This window comes from Panthera uncia (genome assembly GCF_023721935.1).
Source record: "Panthera uncia isolate 11264 chromosome A1 unlocalized genomic scaffold, Puncia_PCG_1.0 HiC_scaffold_17, whole genome shotgun sequence".
Lineage (NCBI taxonomy): Eukaryota > Metazoa > Chordata > Mammalia > Carnivora > Felidae > Panthera > Panthera uncia.
In genome coordinates, this window is record NW_026057577.1 from 51060662 (window position 1) to 51079515 (window position 18854).

At 40.8% G+C, this 18854-nt stretch overlaps 1 protein-coding gene across 1 annotated transcript; it reads left to right on the plus strand.

Moving 5' to 3' along the window:
* The first annotated feature begins 7561 nt into the window (after nt 1–7561).
* Nucleotides 7562–18608, plus strand: MRPS36 (mitochondrial ribosomal protein S36). The gene is made up of 4 exons (XM_049649562.1): nt 7562–7688; nt 15585–15648; nt 17747–17934; nt 18452–18608. The coding sequence occupies exons 1-4, from the start codon at nt 7647–7649 to the stop codon at nt 18467–18469; spliced, it is 312 nt and encodes a 103-aa protein (XP_049505519.1). The 5' UTR covers nt 7562–7646; the 3' UTR covers nt 18470–18608.
* The last annotated feature ends 246 nt before the right edge of the window (nt 18609–18854 follow it).

Sequence of the window (18854 nt, forward strand, 5' to 3'; positions counted from 1 at the left end):
TTAATTGTAACCACTATAACTACCCACTAATGCTGTGCATCAGATTTCCAAAAACTTACCCATCTTCTAACTGCATGTTTGTGCCCTGTGACCAACATCTCCCCAAGTCCCCGACACCCCATCAACATCTTTAGAGATGCAGATAAAGCACCTCAACCTTGAAAAATAAAACAAAAAAATATCCAGAGTGTAACTGTTGTGGTTGTTGTAGAGTAATTGTGACTTTTTATAAAACAAAACAAAACTAAAAACCGTTCATTTATTTATTTTAAGAGAGAAGCAAGCAGAGGAGGGGCAGAGAAAGAGAGGGAGAGAGAATCCTAAGCAGGCTCCTCGGTATCAGCATGGAGCCTGACATGGGACTTGATTCTACAAATGGTGAGATCATGACGTGAGCCAAAATCAGATGCTCAAACTACTGAGCCAGCTGGGAGCCCCAAGTGTGACTCTTTGTTTTGTTTTGTTTTGTTTTGTTTTGTTTTAATGTTTATTTATGAGAGAGAGAGAGAGAGAATGAGTGGGGGTGGGGCAGAGAGAGAGAGAGACAGACACAGAATCCGAAGAAGGTTCCAGGCTCTGAGCTGTCAGCACAGATTCCAACGTGGGGCTTGAATTCACGAGCCATGAGATCATGACCTAGGTCAAAGTTGAACGCTCAACCGACAGAGCCACCCAGGCATCCCCCAATTGTGACTTTTTAAATTTTGTATTTCTATATCATGCATTACTTTTATAAGTTAAATAATAAAAAGAGCAAATGTTACTTTGTATTATTGAAAAATAAAAGTTGCTGGGGCACCTGGCTGGCTCTTAGTAGAGCATGCAGCTCTTGGTCTTGGGGTCATGAGTTAAAGCCCCACATTAGTTGTAAAGATTACTAAAAAACATGTAAATAAACTTCTAAAAAATAGAACTTGGCCTCTTGTATAGCATCTCATTCCTTTTGTTTTTGTTTTTTTTTTTTTATTTAAAAAAAATTTTTTTAAACGTTTATTTATTTTTGAGACAGAGAGAGACACAGCATGAGCAGGGGAGGGGCAGAGAGAGAGGGAGACACAGAATCAGAAGCAGGCTCCAGGCTCCAAGCCATCAGCCCAGAGCCCGACACGGGGCTCGAACTCAGGGATCGCGAGATCGTGACCTGAGCCGAAGTCGACGCCTAACTGACTGAGCCACCCAGGCGCCCCCCCTTTTGTTTTTTTTTTGAAAGAGTGGGGGGAGGGGCAGAGAGAAAGAATCCAAGCAGGCTCTGCAATGTCAGCATGGAGCCTGATGCAGGGCTGGAACTCACAAACCACAAGATCATGGCCCAGGCTGAAATCAAGAATCAGGCTCTCAAGCCACTGAGCTACCCAGGTGCCCCCCATTCCATTTTTTGAAAACTCTAATTGAGGGGCACCTGGGTGGCTTAGTTGGCTAAGTGACGATTTTGGCTCAAGTTATAGTTTTCTTATGGAAAAGCATTATTCTGGAAAATGCCTTCCTGAAACAAAGACTTATCATCATCTGAAAAACTTTATTTTCCTGGGATTTTATTATCCTGTGTGTTCGCTTCCAAAGTCCAACTCTGAGAGAGAAATTTCATTAGTCAGTTTTTCCTGAAGTGCTGAATTGTAACAAACATTGATAACGCTCTTAGGTCCATAGTTTGATCGCTAGATGACATGAGGAGCATTCACTATATGAAACATTCCATGATTTATGTGACCAAGCGAAATTGCAGAAGCACATTTAAAGTTTCTACTTAGAAGTGTACGGTATTTCCACCAAGGCTCTCTTCACCATGCCAGACATCACTGAGACAGGAAAGTATACTCCCACAGCAAGGGAGTGCTAGGTTTCAGAGCTGGGGGTAGAAAATGGGTATCTGCTGGAAAGAGTACAGTCTACCACAGTTTGCCATCTTGGTCTTAAATATTAACTTTCCTTGTGCATGTAAAAGGAACAACGTTGCCCAAGGAAATAAAGTTAATAGTGTCATCCAGTCATAACAGTTTCCAAGTTCAGGATCTCTTGATAGTCTTTCCCATCAGGTCCAGATGTGACTTTTCATGATCTGGAGATCCATAAACTGAAAAGACAAATTCTTTTGTTTCACACAGTCAGCAAACAATAGTGGACAAGGTTGGCAATTCTGAAATCCTGCTTGGCAAATGATAGGAGGTGCTCCTTCCTAAGGAGAGGGAACATGTTTTGATTAGGCTTTTGTGCTGCTCACTGGAAGAAGTTCCTTTCTTGACTCTGCCCTTTGCTATGTTCTCCCTTTGCATTACTAACATTGGCCATATCTGAAGAGGGCATTAGAGGGTGTCCTGAACAGCTTTCTCAGTTGGGGATTCAAATATTTTATCTCTGAGTCTTTAAATTTGGACCAGTGGGTTTTTTTTGTTTTGTTTTGTTTTTTTAAGTTTTTTTATTTTGAGAGAGAGCAAGTTGGGTAGGAGCAGAGAGAGGGAGAGACAGAGAGTCCCAAGGAGGCTCTGCACTGTCTGAGCAGAGCCCAGTGGGGGCTCGTACTCACAAAGTGTTAGATCATGACCTGAACTGAAGTCAGACTCTTAACCGACTGAGCCACCCAGGTACCCAGTGCTTTTGTTAATGTAGATTTTAAATATGGTTGGTGGTGGTCATAGTTGTTTTGGTTGGTTGGTTGATCCATGTTAAAGATCAGCAAACTGTGGCTTACCAGCTGCCTGTTTTTGTAAATAAAGTTTTATTGGAACAAAGCTATTCCCATAGATTTACATATTATCTCTGGTTGTTTTCCCTCTACACTGGCTTAATAATTGAATTGAACTGAGTAGCTGCAAGAGATTATATGTCTGGCACCCTATTTTTCTTACAGTCAACTGACTTAAAGAAACCTGTTGACCTGTAGACCATTTTCTATTATCATTTGTCTGATTGCTTCCGAGTAGTTTATGTAGCTTTTTGACCTCTGTATTCCTTTAAACTAAAACTTAGATCTGCTTTACTAAATGTAGTTTCAATTTTTTTGTAGTTTCAAACTTTAAAAAAAAAATTTTTAATGTTTCCATTTTTTTTTTTAATTTTTTTTTTTAACGTTTATTTATTTTTGAGACAGAGAGAGACAGAGCATGAATGGGGAAGGGTCAGAGAGAGGGAGACACAGAATCTGAAACAGGCTCCAGGCTCTGAGCTGTCAGCACAGAGCCTGACGCGGGGCTCGAACTCACGGACCACGAGATCATGACCTGAGCCGAAGTCGGACGCTTAACCGACTGAGCCACCCAGGCGCCCCTTCATTTATTTTTGAGACAGAGAGAGACAGAGCATGAGCAGGGGAGGGGCAGAGAGAGAGGGAGACACAGAATCTGAAGCAGGCTCCAGGCTCTGAGCTGTCAGCACAGAGCCCAACGCGGGGCTCAAACTCACAGACCATGAGATCATGACCTGAGCTGAAGTTGGATGCTTAACCAACTGAGCCACCCAGGCATCCCTCAAACTTTTTTATCAAGAAAAATTACAGTTGTGACTAGGTACTTCATATTGCATTACATCCGAAGGCTGTTATTCATGGTTTTGCCTAAGAGATCTACAGCCAATATCAGGAACAGGGTATACCGTACAAGAAAGGAGTCAAAAGCCCAGAGATAGTAACATTAAGAACATACATAATACAAGGGAGACCCGGATGGTTCAGTCAGTTGAGCATCCAACTCTTGATATCAGCTGAGGTAGTGATCTTGCAGTCATGAGGTTGAGCCCTGTGTTGGCTCCACGTGCAGGTCATGAGGCCTGCTTGGGATTCTCTGTCTCCCTCTCTCTCTCTGCTCCTCCCCTGCTCACACTTGCTCTCTCTCTCTCTCTCTCAAAATAAATAAACCTAAAAAAAAAAAAAGGAAGAAGAATACATAATACAAGAAGTAGAATCAGTTGGTGTGCTCCGAGTCCATGAAAATAGTCAAATAATAGAATTGAGGGTGTAGACAAAAATCAGAGAGTCTGAATGGGGTAAGTAATCTTATGATCTGATTACAGATCTGATGGTGGCTGATAGAAACCGAGCGGCAGTAGGAAGAGAAGACAGGATTTGGGGGTTAAGGCAATTTGCTCCCTTCACTTTAACTTCTTTTATCATCTTCATCCTAGAATTAATCCAGAAGGGAGCTGGATGAGAATTCTGTGAAGGAGTATGAATGTCAACACTTAGAAATGAATCCACAGTAGGGGGCGCCTGGGTAGCTCAGTCAGTTAAGTGTTCAACTTCAGCTCAGGTCAGGATCTCATGTTTCCCGGGGTTCGAGCCCCACCTCCTGCTTTGAATCCTATGTCTCTCTCTCTCTGCCCCTCCCCCGCTTGCACTCTGTCTCTCTCCCCAAAATAAATAAACATTAAAAAAATTGGGGCGCCTGGGTGGCTCAGTCGGTTAAGCGTCTGACTTCGGCTCAGGTCACGATCTCGCGGTCCGTGAGTTCGAGCCCCGCGGCGGTCTCTGGGCTGATGGCTCGGAGCCTGGAGCCTGCTTCCGATTCTGTGTCTCCCTCTCTCTCTGCCCCTCCCCCGTTCATGCTCTGTCTCTCTCTGTCTCAAAAATAAATTAAAAAACCTTAAAAAAAAAATTTAAAAAATAATAAATAAATGAGCCCACATTAGAGAAAAGTCATTATTTTCCTGACTCCCCCAAACAAAATCCATACCAATGTGACCATTAATTTGCACTGCATTTGACATTTTCTGAATTTGTCACCAAGTATTCCCAGGAAACTGTTGTGTATGTGAGGAGTTGGAAAGTTTATTTTTTTAATGTTTATTTCTGAGAGAGAGCACAAGTGGGGGAGGAGTAGAGAGGGAGGGAGACATAGAATCCAAAGGAGACTCCAGACTCGGAGCTGTTAGTGCAGAGCCTGATGCAGGGCTTGAACCCCTGAGCCATGAGATCACGACCTTGGCCAAAGTTGGATGCCCAACCAACTGAGCTACCCAGGTGCCCTGGAAAGTTTATTTTTAAAACTTTTTTTTAAATAAAAATTTTTAATGTTTATACTTATTTATTTATTTACTTATTTATTCATTTAGAGAGCATGAGCAGGGAGGGGCAGAGAGGGAGACACAATCCGAAGCAGACTCCAGGCCCCAAACTGTCAGCACAGAGCCCAATGCGGGGTTCGGACCCACAAACCATGAGATAATGACCTGAGCTGAAGTCGACGCTTAATTGACAGAGCCACCCAGGTGCCCCTAGAAAGTTTATTTTTTAATAAAGGCTCTAAATCATGGCACTTCTTTGTCCATGTTCATTTCTTAAACACAGTCATAAAGGAAAATGAAAAATGTTTATTTATAAAAGTAACCCAGAAAGTCTGTGCCTTTTAAATGACTTCAGAATGAGAATCTGATGTAGATATTTACATAGAAACTTGCTTTTTCTCTCTGTACTAGAAATCTAAGCTTCTGCTGCTTTTGAGCTTTCTACCTGTATTGAGGTCATTGACAAAGTTGTAAGATAAAGTGTACAACATGATTTGATATACATCGTGAAGAGATTCCCACAGTTGGGTTAACACATTACCCCACATATTTACCTTCTTCTTTTTTTTTTTTTTTTGATGAGAACATTTGAAGTTCTACTTAGCAAATTTCAGTTACACAATATAGTATTACCTACTATAGTCACCACTTTTGAGCTTTAAGAACACATTATCTGGTTTCATCAGTGGTGACTTAAAACAATTTTTTAAAATAAAGTTTATTTGTTTTGAGAGAGAGAGGGAGAGAATCCCAAGCAGGCTCCACACTGTCAGTGCAGACCCTGATGTAGGGCTCCATCTCACAAACCATGAGATCATGACCTGAGCCAAAGTCAAGACATGGATGCGTAACCAACTGAGCCACCCAGGTGCCCCAAAACAGATTTTTTTTGGCCTAGGCTTTATTTTTATTTTTATTGGATTTAGGTTCACTGCAAAATTGAGAGAAAGTAGAGTTCCTATATACTTACAGCTCCTATACATTCACAGCCTTACCCACTAACACCATTCCTTCTAGCCTGGTATGTTTGTTACAACTGAACCTATATTAACATGTCATTATCCCTCAAAGGTGGTACATTGTATGGATTTTAACATGTATAATGACACATACTTACATTACGGTATCATAGAAGAGTTTCACTGTCCTAAAAACCATTGTGCTCTGCCTATTTGTCCCTGGCAATCAATTATCCTGTTACTGTCTCCATAATTTTGCCTTTTCCAAAATGTCATATAGTTGGAGTCATTCAGTATGTAAGTTTTCAAATACCATCTTTTGCTCCCACCAATGATGTGTGTGAGTGCCTCTTTCCCTACAGCCGCCCCGGAATGTGTTACCCAAATTATGTATGTTGACCAGTTGGATGGGTGAAACTAGTGTTTCAGCATAGTTTAAATTTTATTAGAAGGGCCCATTTTGGCGCTTGGTAAAGTTTTTTTTTTTTTTTTTTTTTTAACGTTTATTTATTTTTGAGACAGAGAGAGACACAGCATGCACGGGGGAGGGGCAGAGAGAGAGGGAGACACAGAATCGGAAGCAAGCTCCAGGCTCTGAGCGATCAGCCCAGAGCCCGATGTGGGGCTCGAACTCACGGACGGCGAGATCGTGACCTGAGCCGAAGTCGGACGCTTAACCGACTGAGCCACCCAGGCGCCCCGGTAAAGTATTTTTAAAACTCTTCCCAGATTCAGAAGCCGCCAACCTAGGTCAAAACAAATTTGTCGCTGTACTTGAAGTAGTTTATGGCTACATTACCTACAAAATTATGTTAAATGGCCACAACATATTGTGTATCAGAAATTATAACAACATAAAAATTAATGTTCACAAAATTTCATGTAATTTTGAGGGAATGATATTGAAGAGTTATGTTGAGTCGGTTAAGTGTCTAAGGCTCAGGTCATGGTATCACTGCTGGTGGGTTCAAGCCCACCCCTCCACGGCTGGTGGGGATCTGTGCTGGCAGCTCAGAACCTGGAGCTGCTTTGGATTCTGTCTCCCTCTCTCTCTGTCCCTCCCCTGCTCATACTCTGTCTCTCTTTCTCTCTCTGAAAAATAAACAAAAAAAAAAATTAAAAAAGAAAAATGAACTTTTGAGTTCTCATACTGGAATCAGGCAGCAGTTTAATATCAGGACTAATGGCAGAGAAAACAAGACCGTATCAAGTAACGCCAGTAAGGCAGAGAGTAAGAGGTAGCCTTGTATAGACCTCGAAATGCCTGCTCTTTCTGAGCTTGCCACTAACTCCTAAGTTTAACGAACTCGTTAGTTTTAGGATGCCACATGACTTTGTATTACCTATTTGGTTTCAGACTAAATTTTGGATTCTACTTAAAATAGAAACTGGCTATCTGGAAAGGAAATGGCCCTAGTTTACTCATGAGCTGATTAGCAAAACAAACCCAACATCACAAACCTTCGCGGGCAAAACAAAACAATGGAAAGCACGTGGGGTAGTTCCTAGGCGTGAATTGAGGCGGGGCGGGTCGGCGCCCAGCGTGGGCGGGCTACGCAGTGGAGGAGGATCCGGCGCGAGCGCACGCTCGCCCCTCCTCCATGACGCCACAGGCAGGCCCCGCCCCCAGCTGCCCAGGTCTCCTGTTATCTCTGCGGCTCGCCAGTGCCCCGGAAGCTGCCCCATCTCGGGGTCATGATGGGCAGCAAGATGGCGTCTGCCAGCAGGGTCGTTCAGGTAAGGAAATTTGGTCACTTTTCCGCACCGTGGGCGGTAGGGATGGTGCTGATTATAGCAAAGGCGCTGGGAAGAAAAGGCGGTGGCGGAGGCTGCGCGGTGACCGCGGCCCTGGGTAGGGCCAGCGGCACCGCCCGAGGATATGTGTGAAAATTGGACCTAGAACCCAATGAGTCGGGCAATGAGCCGGAGACCAAAGCTGAGGGTTCGAGCCAGGCCGCGGGAGTGCTGTGTATGAGCACGTAGGCAAAGAGCTGCTGCGCGGTCCCTGGACTGTATCCTGCCAGGACCTCAGTAGCCCTCTTAGAGGAGTCTGCGGGCTAGGCTGCCCTGGCAATAGTCTCGGCCAATCGGCGTCTAGTATTGTGTGTGGTGTCCCGCATCAACCAATCGGAAGGAAGGCGGTAACGGCGCGTGGAAGGAAGCGAACGGTGCATCTGACCCAGTGTCCCTTCAAGGTCTTGGGAATGGCCAGAGAACTGCCCTCGCGGGCGGAGTCCTCACCCCAGGCGTATTCTCCCTCACCAATCCGAGCGTCTGGTTACAGGCTGGATGGGGACAATTGGAGAGGGGGGAAATATATATTATTAAGTTTGTAATAACATGTTTTGTTGTTACCCAAGTTTTTTTTTTTTTTTTTTTTTTTTGCCCTGAGTTTGTATTGGTAGCTAGAGGAACTTTGTTAATCCACACATCAATAAGTAACTCCTGGTAGCTTTTGTATTTGCTTCTTCAGTTGTGATCGCTAACTTAAATAGGACAGGTAAAGTTGGTATATAAAGGGACACAACCTCCACTTTTGTGGCTGCTTTACACAATCTCTTTTAAATTCTGGAAGTGTACTGTATGGTTTTTAACTTTGATATAAGAAATGCATTTCCCTTTGTACAAATACATGTCTTAAAAAGACCTTTTCTTAAAGTTGTTTCAGTCGGAAAGATAATCTTAGATCCTAGCGTTTGGTCCCATTGCATAATGATTCTATTACTCATTCAGTAGGTAGATATTAAGCATTAACTAATTAAAGATAATATGAGGATTAGGAGAACATTGGACAAAGGACTGGTTGGTATCCGTAATGTGTAACCATACATGTTCATAATACATAGCTCAATTTTAAAATGGGTTGAAAAGTTGAAATGGCACAAAAGAAGATACACAAGTCTGTGAAATGATGTTGAACTTCATTGCTTACCAGGAAAATACAAATTAAAACCAGGAAGTACTACTACATCTACCAAAATTATTCAAAGTTTAAAAACTGTCAGTACCAAAAGTACTGATGACAGTGTGAAGCACCTGAAACTCTCATCCATTGTTGTTAGGGGTATAAATGGAATAGCCACTCTGGAAAACTTTTGTTAGTCTCCAGTAATTAAATATAGCTTCCCTATGATGCAGTTTTACTTATAGGTTTATACCCAAGAGAAATGAGTGCGTATACCTATACAGAGACTTAGATAAAAATGTCTGTAGCCACTTTATGCCATAATGACCCCCAAACCAGAAAAAATCCAAATGTCCATTAGGAGGATAAACAGATTGTGGTAGATTTATTAAAATGGAATAGTACACAGTAATGAACTACTAACTACTGATAAGGAAGAAAAAAAAGATACTGTGAGATGCGCAGTAAGGAATGGTCTGTCTTCCTCTAACAGAGCTGCAAAGACTTGTACTCATATGCATAATACAAAGTGGTTTTTGCTAACATTATGCAATAATTACATATAACCTTAGCAAAATTTATTGAGTACTTCTGTGTCAGGTCTGTACTCAGTGCTGAGACTATAGCACCAACAAGCCAGACATGGTGCCTCCATAGAACTTAGAATTTGGCTCTTAATTCATACCTTAAAGAAAGAGTAGTATTTCAACAAACTGGCACAAACTGATGGGAATTCATAAGGCATGGTGTCAATATTAAGTAGAGAAATTTGGCTCGACTATAAGGTATTCAGAAATAATTTCAGTAGAATAAGTTATAGGGGCGCCTGGGTGGCTCAAACTTTCTCTCACAGGCAAATCCCTGGTTCCTCCAAACATCACTGTAAATATATGTACTCATTTGCTGAGTTCTACAATAGATTCAAAATGGTTTCAAAATTGCTATATTTATACAGCTACCAACACCAACATATTAAGTAAAAAGTTCAAGTTTTCTTAGGACTGTATTTATTATTATCATTGCCTTTAGATGAAAGTACAGAGTATAAGTACTATGAAAGTTATTTGGATTAGTTCCTTTCTTCCCCCCTTAGTTATGTTACCCAACTGATACACAGGTAGAATTGCTTCTTTGGGGGTGCCTGGGTGGCCCAGTCGGTTAAGTGCCGGCTTTGGCTCAGGTCGTGGTCTCAAGGTTCGTGAGTCTGAGCCTCACATCAGACTCACTGACAGTGTGGAACCTGCTTTGGATCCTCTATCTCCCTCTCTCTCCGCCTGTCTTCTGCACGCACACCTGTGCACACACCTGCACACACACTCTCTCTCTCCCTCAAAATAAACATTTAAAAAAAAGGAATTGCTTCTTTGTGTTTACATTTAGAGTCTAAAATTTTTTTTAATGTTTTATTTTTGAGAGAGAGAGGAAAAGTGAGTGGGGCAGGGGCAGAGAGAGGGAGACAGGATCTGAAGTGGTTCTGTGCTGACAGCAGAGAGCCTGATGTGGGGCTCGAACTCTCAAAGCGTGAGATCATGACTGGAGCCCAAGTCAGACACTTAACCAATTGAGCCATCCACATGCCCCTACATTTAGAATTCAAAAGCAAATTTTGGGGCGCCTCCATGGCTCAGTCATTTGAGCGTCCAGCTTTGGCTCAGGTCATGATCTCATGGTTCATGAGTTTGAACCCCATGTCTCTGTGCTGACAGCTGAGCCTGGAGCCTGCTTCAGATTCTGTGTCTCCCTCTTTCCCTCTCCAATTCACGCTCTGTCTCTGTCTCTGTCTCTGTCTCTCTCTCTTTCACAAATGAATAAACATTTAAAAAAAATTTTTTGTTTAAGTAAATATTGAGGCGTCTGGGTGGCTCAGTCAGTTAAACGTCCAGTTCTTGATCTCAGCTCAAGTGTTGATCTCAGGGTCGTGGGTTCAGGCTCTGCACTGAGCATGAAGCCTACTTAAAAAAAAAAAAATTTTTTTTTTATTTAAAATAAATAAAAAGCAGATTTTGAGAGAGGAAAATTTGAGCATAAGTTAAGTATTAGATGATATTAAAGAATTATTTTTAATTTATTGTGGTAAAATGTGTAGAGATTATGGTTTGACAAAAATCTTTTTATGTTAGTGATACATATGGAAGGTATTAACAGGTTAGAGGAGAGGGTTGGGATTTGTTTAATGGAGGAAGGGGTGATGAATTAAGATTGTCTCTATTGCTGTTGAAATTGTGTAATGTGTTTATCAGGGTTTATTTCATTTTTTGTTTATTAGGGTTTATTACAGTACTGGCTCTACTCATATATTTAGGAAAATGCCTTTTAAAAAAGGGGACACCAGGGGCACCTAGCAGCTCAGTCAGTTAAGCATCCAGTTCTTGATTTCAGTTCAGGTTGTGATCTTGCAGTTCATGGGTTTGAGCCCCAAGTCTGGCTCTGTGTCCACATTGAGTAGATTGCTTGGGATTCTCTTCTCTCCCTCTCTCTGCTGCTCCCCTGCTTTCTCATACGCATGTGCTCTGTCTCAAAATTAATAAATAAACTTAAAAAAAAAAAAAGAGGACACCAGTCTGGCAATTTAATCTATAAGGGCATATTATGTCATATTTTTAAGTGTGCGTAAGCATTGTTGAAATGGATTTTTCTCTGTTGTGTACGTATCATTGTTTAAGTGTGTGTATACATACTCCCATACCTATACAGTTAGTCCTGTCTTACAAATGGTCTCTGTTCACACTTGGCAAGTGTTTCCTCAACATTTACTGCATACCTGGCACAACTGCAGAAGTGCTAGTTCTCTGACTCTGCCTTTTGCAGGAGATTAGCTGTCCTCTAATCATTGGCTTATTGATCTAGGAACAGAAAAGTACTTCAGGGGCGCCTGGGTGGCGCAGTCGGTTAAGCGTCCGACTTCAGCCAGGTCACGATCTCGCGGTCCGTGAGTTCGAGCCCCGCGTCAGGCTCTGGGCTGATGGCTCGGAGCCTGGAGCCTGTTTCCGATTCTGTGTCTCCCTCTCTCTCTGCCCCTCCCCCGTTCATGCTCTGTCTCTCTCTGTCCCAAAAATAAAAATAAAAAACGTTGGAGAAAAGTACTTCAGAATACCTGGAGTAAAAGATGCAGAAGACAGAGGTGAGAAGTGAGGCTGGAGAGGGAGGGAGAGGCAGATCAGGATGGGCCTAGTGAATGCCAAATATGAGCTTGAAGTTTATCCTGAAAGCTGTTGAACATTTTTAAAGCTTTTAAATGGGGTGTTGATAGCGTATGGATAGAACATTCTTTGAAGAAGATTGGCTATGAAAAGGAAGAAATAGTTACTAGAGGGAGAATTGGGTTTCATTTTTGTTTTGTTTTGAGAGAGAGAATGTGTGTGAGCAGAGAAGAGAGAGAGGGAGAATCCTAAGCAGTCTTCTTGCCCAGCATGGAGCCGGACATGGGGCTCAGTCTCACAGATTGACACACAGTGTGACATTAGAGTTTTGTTTTTTACCATTAGACTTGACTGTGAACTTATGCTGAGGGAGACAACTCTATTCCAGCATTTTCTCACAGGAGCACAATTATAGTGGGGTTTTCAGGCCAGTCCCAACAAGCCTATTTATTTCCGTATTCATATGAAATGTATATTATGTAGTGGGGTGCCTGGGTGGCTCAGTTGGTTGGGTGTCCTACTTTGGCTCAGGTCATGATCTCACAGTTCGTGAGTTCAACCCCCACATCAGGCTCTGTGCTGACAGCTCAGAGCCTGGAGCCTGCTTCAGCTTCTTTGTCTCCCTCTCTCTCTGCCCCTCCCCTGCTCTCACTCTGTCTCTCTCTAAAAAATAAACAAACATTAAAAAAAAAATTTTTAATGTATTATATAGTACCTATATACAAATATTTTGGAGATAAACATACAGCTCAATATCACTAGTTACAGAGCAACTTCTAGATTACTTTAGTTGAAAATAGTACTGTTCATTAGAGTCTTAGCATTGTATATTCAGAAAATTTCATGCTGAAAGGTCCATTTAAGTTTCTCTCTAGCAGGGGTGCCTAGGTGGCTCAGTTAAGCGTCTGACTTTGATTTCGGCTCAGATCATGATCTCTTGGTTTGTGAGATTGAGCCCCACATCGGGCTGTGGACTGATAGCACAGGAGGGCCTGCTTGGGATTCTCTCTGTCCCTCCCATGCTCGTGCACTCTCTCTTTCTCAAAATAAACAAACTTAAAACAGAAAGTTCCTCTATAGCATTATCTAGAATTCTAGGGGTAAAACAGCAATACCCTGCAAATATCTGGGTTTTTTATTAATTTAATTTAATTTAATTTTTTAAATTTACACCCAAGTTAGCATATAGTGCAACAATGATCTCAGGGGTAGATTCTTTAATGCTCCTTATCCATTTAGCCCATCCCCCCTCCCACAACCCTTCCAGTAACCCTCTGTTTGTTCTCCATATTTAAGAGTATCTTATGTTTCATTCCCCTCCCTGTTTTTATATTATTTTTGCTTCCCTTCCCTTGTGTTCATCTGTTTTGTATCATAAATTCCTCATATTAATGAAGTCATATGATACTTGTCTTTCTCTGACTAATTTCGCTTAGCATAATGCCCTCTAGTTTCATCCATGTAGTTGCAAATGGCAAGATCTCATTCTTTTTGATTGCCGAGTAATAGTCTGTTGTATATATATATATATATATACCACATCTTCTTCACCCATTCATCGATGGACATTTGGGCTCTTTCCATACTTTGGCTATTGTTGATAGTGCCGCTACAAACATTGGGGTGCATGTGCCCCTTTGAAACAGCATACCTGTATCCCTTGGATAAATGCATACTAGTGCAGTTGCTGGATCATAGGGTAGTTCTATTTTTAATTTTTTGAGGAACTTCCATACTGTTTTTTCTTTTTTTTAGATGGGACTTTCTTTAAAAAAATTTTTTTAATGCTTATTTATTTTTGACAGAGAGAGAGAGACAGCATGAGTGGGGAAGGGGCAGAGAGGGAGGGAGACACAGAATCCGAAGCAGACTCCAGGCTCTGAGCTGTCAGCACAGAGCCCGACACGGGGCTCAAACTCACAGACCGCGAGATCATGACCTGAGTCGAAGTCGGACGCTCAACTGACTGAGCCACCCAGGAGCCCCAAGGAGTCTCCAAACTGTTTTCCAGAGTGGCTGCACCAGTTTGCATTCCCACCAGCAGTGCAAAAGAGATCTTCTCTCCACATCCTCGCCAACATCTGTTGTTGCCTGAGTTGTTAACGTTAGCCCTTCTGACGGGTGTGAGGTGGTATCTCATTGTTGTTTTGATTTATATTTCCCTGATGATGAGTGATGTTGAGCATTTTTTCATGTGTCAGTTGACCATCTGGGTGTCTTCTCTGGTGAAGTGTCTGTTCATGTCTTTTGCGCATTTCTTCACTGGATGATTTGTTTTTTGGGTGTTGAGTTTGATAAGTTCTTTATAGATTTTGGATACTAACCCTTTATCTGATATATCATTTGCAAATATCTTCTTCCATTCTGTCGTTTGCCTTTTAGTTTTGCTGATTGTTTCCTTCTCTGTGCAGAAGCTTTTTATTTTGATGAGGTCCCAGTAGTTCATTTTTGCTTTTGTTTCCCTTGCCTCCAGTGACATGGTGAGTAAGAAGTTGCTGAGGCCAAGATCAAAGAGGTTTTTGCCTGCTTTCTCCTCGAGGATTTTGATGGCTTCCTGTCTTACATTTAGGCCTTTCATCCATTTTTGAGTTTATTTTTGTGTATGGTGTAAGAAAGTGGTCCAGGTTCATTTTTCTGCCTGAGTGAACTCAGGCAGAAACTGTATATGTCTCTCTCTCTCTCTCTCTCTCTCAAAAAATAAACATTAAAATAAATTACAATAAATGAATGAATAAATAAAAATATTCGCAAATATGTGTTTCTATGGGTTTAGAAAAAAGACTGAAAGGGCCAACAAATGTTTAATCTGGTTTTTATGGGTTTGGGGATTATAAACTGTGTTTTCTTATTTGTGGCTTTTCACCATTTCTTCCAAAGTTTTTACACAGAGCATGTGTTACTTTATAGTTGGAAAAAGCTTTTTTTAAATTATCTTTCTTTCTTTCTTTCTTTCTTTCTTTCTTTCTTTCTTTTAAGTTTATTTATTTACTTAGCTCATGAGCAGGGGAGGGGTAGAGAGAGAGGGAGAGAGGGAATCCCAAGCAAGCTCTAGGCTGTCTGCACACGATCCCATGAACTGTGAGATCATGACCTGAGCCAAAATCAAGAGTCAGACACTCAACTGACTGAGCCACCTAGTCACCCTAAATTAGCTAATTTTCAATATGCTTTTTATCCTGTTCTGCACTGCTAGATAATTGGCCGTGGTAGGAAAACAACATTCAATACAAGTCAGGACACTTCTAATTCTTACCCAGCAGCAGGGTAATATATGTCATACAACATAAAATCTGTGTCATCTTTTTTCATAGGGTTGTTTTGAGGTCAGTTGGTAGTATAGTAAAATGTCTTCTAATGTGTAAAGTCCAAAGGTATTATGAAGAGTAGATAAGATAAATTAAAAGTTCATAGACCAGCTTTCCTAGTTGGGGAAGAGTAAAATAGTAATATTCAAGTTGCTGTCAAATATTAAGTTATTTTGTTTTAACAAAGGTATCTATGAAGTTCAGTACATTGTTTTTTTTATAGAGTTAATGAGTTTAGTGCTTCATCTTTTTTTTTTTCCCATATATTTTATTTTTCCTTTAGGTAGTCAAGCCACATACTCCATTAATAAGGTTCCCTGACAGAAGAGACAATCCTAAACCCAATGGTAAGTTGTGTTTTAGACTTTTTAAAAATTAGGTACAGATATATTTATACGTAAATATTCTATTATAGGCATTATTTCACATTTTAAAATCAGGGAGACCATTATAGCTTAGATCAAAACAGTTTATTAAGTTGCACATGCAGAAATTAACTTCTTATTACCTCCATTTAAAAAGGTAGTGACTCAATAGAACATGTCTTTGAACTTTTTTTAAGAGTTTATTTTGAAGTAATCTCTACACCCACTGTGGGGCTTGAACTCACAACCCTGAGATCAAGAGTCGCGTGCTACACCACCTGAACCAGCCAGGCACCCCTGTCTCTGAATTTTTTTTTTTTTTAATGTTTATTTATTTTTGAGACAGAGAGAGGCAGAGCATGAACAGGGGAGGGGCAGAGAGAGAGGGAGACACAGAATCCAAAGCGGGCTCCAGGCTCTGAGCTGTCAGCACAGATCCCGACGCGGGGCTCGAACTCACAGACCGTGAGATCATGACCTGAGCCAAAGTTGGACGCTTAACCGACAGAGCCACCCGGGCGCCCCGTCTCTGAATTTTTAATGATATTGTGATTATACAGGGAAATTTTTGTTCTTTGTTTTCTTCTGTCCTTTATTGAAAAGATTCTCTCGTGCTTACATTGGAGAGGTTGTGAGGCACAGTAGCCATTCTTTTTTTAAAAATTTTTTTTTTAATGTTTATTTATTTTTGAGACAGAGGGAGACAGAGCATGAATGGGGGAGGGTCACAGAGAGAGGGAGACACAGAATCTGAAACAGGCTTCAGGCTCTGAGCATCAGCACAGAGCCCGACGCGGGGCTCGAACCCACGGACGGCGAGACCATGACCTGAGCCGAAGTCGGACGCTCAACCGACCGAGCCACCCAGGCACTCCCACAGTAGCCATTCTTATATTTTTCTCCCAGCTAACCTTTTCTTTCATTGACTGATATATTCATTCAGTCAGTAGATACAGACTGCCTTAGACCTGAGCAATCATTGATTATAAAGTAATTGAAGATTCTGAACAAGTCCTGTTTTCCCCTTATCCCTCACTTTTTAGCAAATCCTTTGTCTCTGTTGTTTTTAATTAATTCCAGTATAGTTAACTTACAATGTACAGTGTATTCAACAATTCTATACATTACTCATTGATCATTATGATTGTCCCTGTTTTTATTATTATAAGATATTTAATCTTTAATTCAGGGAGGAGTGGAAGAAGTTTTATAGGGATATTTTTAATTTAACTTATTGTAACTTTTTTTTTAATGTTTATTCATTTTTGAGAGAGAGAGACAGAGTGTGAGTGGGGGAGGGGCAGAGTGAGAAGGAGACAAAGAATCAAAGTAGGCTCCAGGCTCCTAGCTGTCAGCACAGAGCTCAACACAGGGCTTGAACCCATGAACCGTAGGATCATGACCTGAGTGGATTTTGTAGGTTTAACCGACTGAGCCACCCAGATGCCCCTAACTTATTGTAACTCTTAAAGAATTAAGATATAGGTGATAAAGGGGGCACCTGAGTGGCTCAGTCAATTACGTGTCTGACTTCAGCTCAGGTCATGATCTCACAGTTCATGATCTCGAGCCCCACATCGGGCTCTCTGCTATCAGCTCAGACCCCACTTCAGATCCTCTGTCGCCTCTCTCTCTGCCCCTCCCCTGCTCATGCACACCCCCCCCACAAAATATATAAACATTAAAAAATATATAGGTGAATAAAGAAGTATAAAGGTATTGAGAAAACTTCTCTTCATATACCAACTTTCTTATTCCCTATTATATTACCTGTAAACACCACCATATGACAAAACTTAAGTGTGTAGATTATTCATATGGGTTATACTCTACTACCTAGAAATTTTATTATTTTATAAACTTGTTCAGTTTAGTAATTCATTAACTTAAAGCTTCTTCCTTGTTTTAAAAGGAACTTTTTGAAATTATTTATAGCTACCCAATTTATAGCTACTCAATAATACATTTTAGAATTATACCCAGCATTTGAAGAATGACTTGATTACTCAATAATAGATCATTCAAAATAGTTTTTTAAGACACCTGAGCAATTTATTTCTCTAATTACATTTTTTTTCAGTATCAGAAGTTTTGAGATCAGCAGGACTACCATCTCACTCTTCTTCAATTTCACAGCATTCTAAGGGAAGTAAATCACCAGATTTGCTGATGCATCAGGGTCCTCCAGACACTGCAGAAATAATAAAAACATTACCTCAGAAATACAGAAGGAAGCTTGTGTCTCAAGAAGAAATGGAATTTATCCAAGTATGTCATCGCTCTTTATCATAGTACTGTGCAAAACACCTGAACATTTTTGGCTTTTGGAATTTCATATGCTTGTTCTTTCCATTCCTTGTCACAGTGGGTCCATAGCTAAGACCAAGATAATCAGGTAGGACAGGGTTATGAGAAATAAACCATGTACAAGCCCTCAGTAAAAGTACCTGAAGGAATATATATGTAGAAGTATAATATGTTAAGTAGCAATAGCTATAACCACATGAAAAAAAGCTCAGTAGAGTCCTTGGTAATTTTTCTATGTGAAGGGCTTATGAGGCCAAGAAATTTGAGCATCACCAATCAAGGTCAACCTTGAGTTCCTTCCTGATCAGAAATTGTTTACAACATTGATACAAGTGCCTAAGAGCAATGAAAAACCGAAATTGTTATTGAACACCTGATGATCATTTGCTTAAAATGGTGTAAATTTATATAATGTCCATGAAAAGATTTCTTCTGTAAATTTAAACCTAATCTTTTTGCTTTATTTTTTCCTTTTCAGCGTGGAGGTCCGGAATAATCACTGACCGTGTGGCTGCTGTTTGCCATCAAAGGAATAGTCTTTATAATAAAGGACTTCCAAAGTGGCACATGAGAAGCTACATTAAACAACTTGAATAAATATTCTGTTAAAAAAAATGAAATAGAAAATTTAGATGGACACTTGTATCTCCTAATATATGTATGTTGGTCAGCTTCTCCACAAGCTTACCTAATTGTTTATATACTTATTAAAGTATACATTTTTAAATGTAGCCTATTAATTTACTCTTGATTATCAAGTATTATCAGTGTTGAGCTATTAAAAGCACACAATATCTAGTAAACTGTCATAGGTTTCCCATAATTTCACTTTTGTTTCAGTTTCCTTCCTTCCTTCCTTCCTTCCTTCCTCCCTCCCCCCC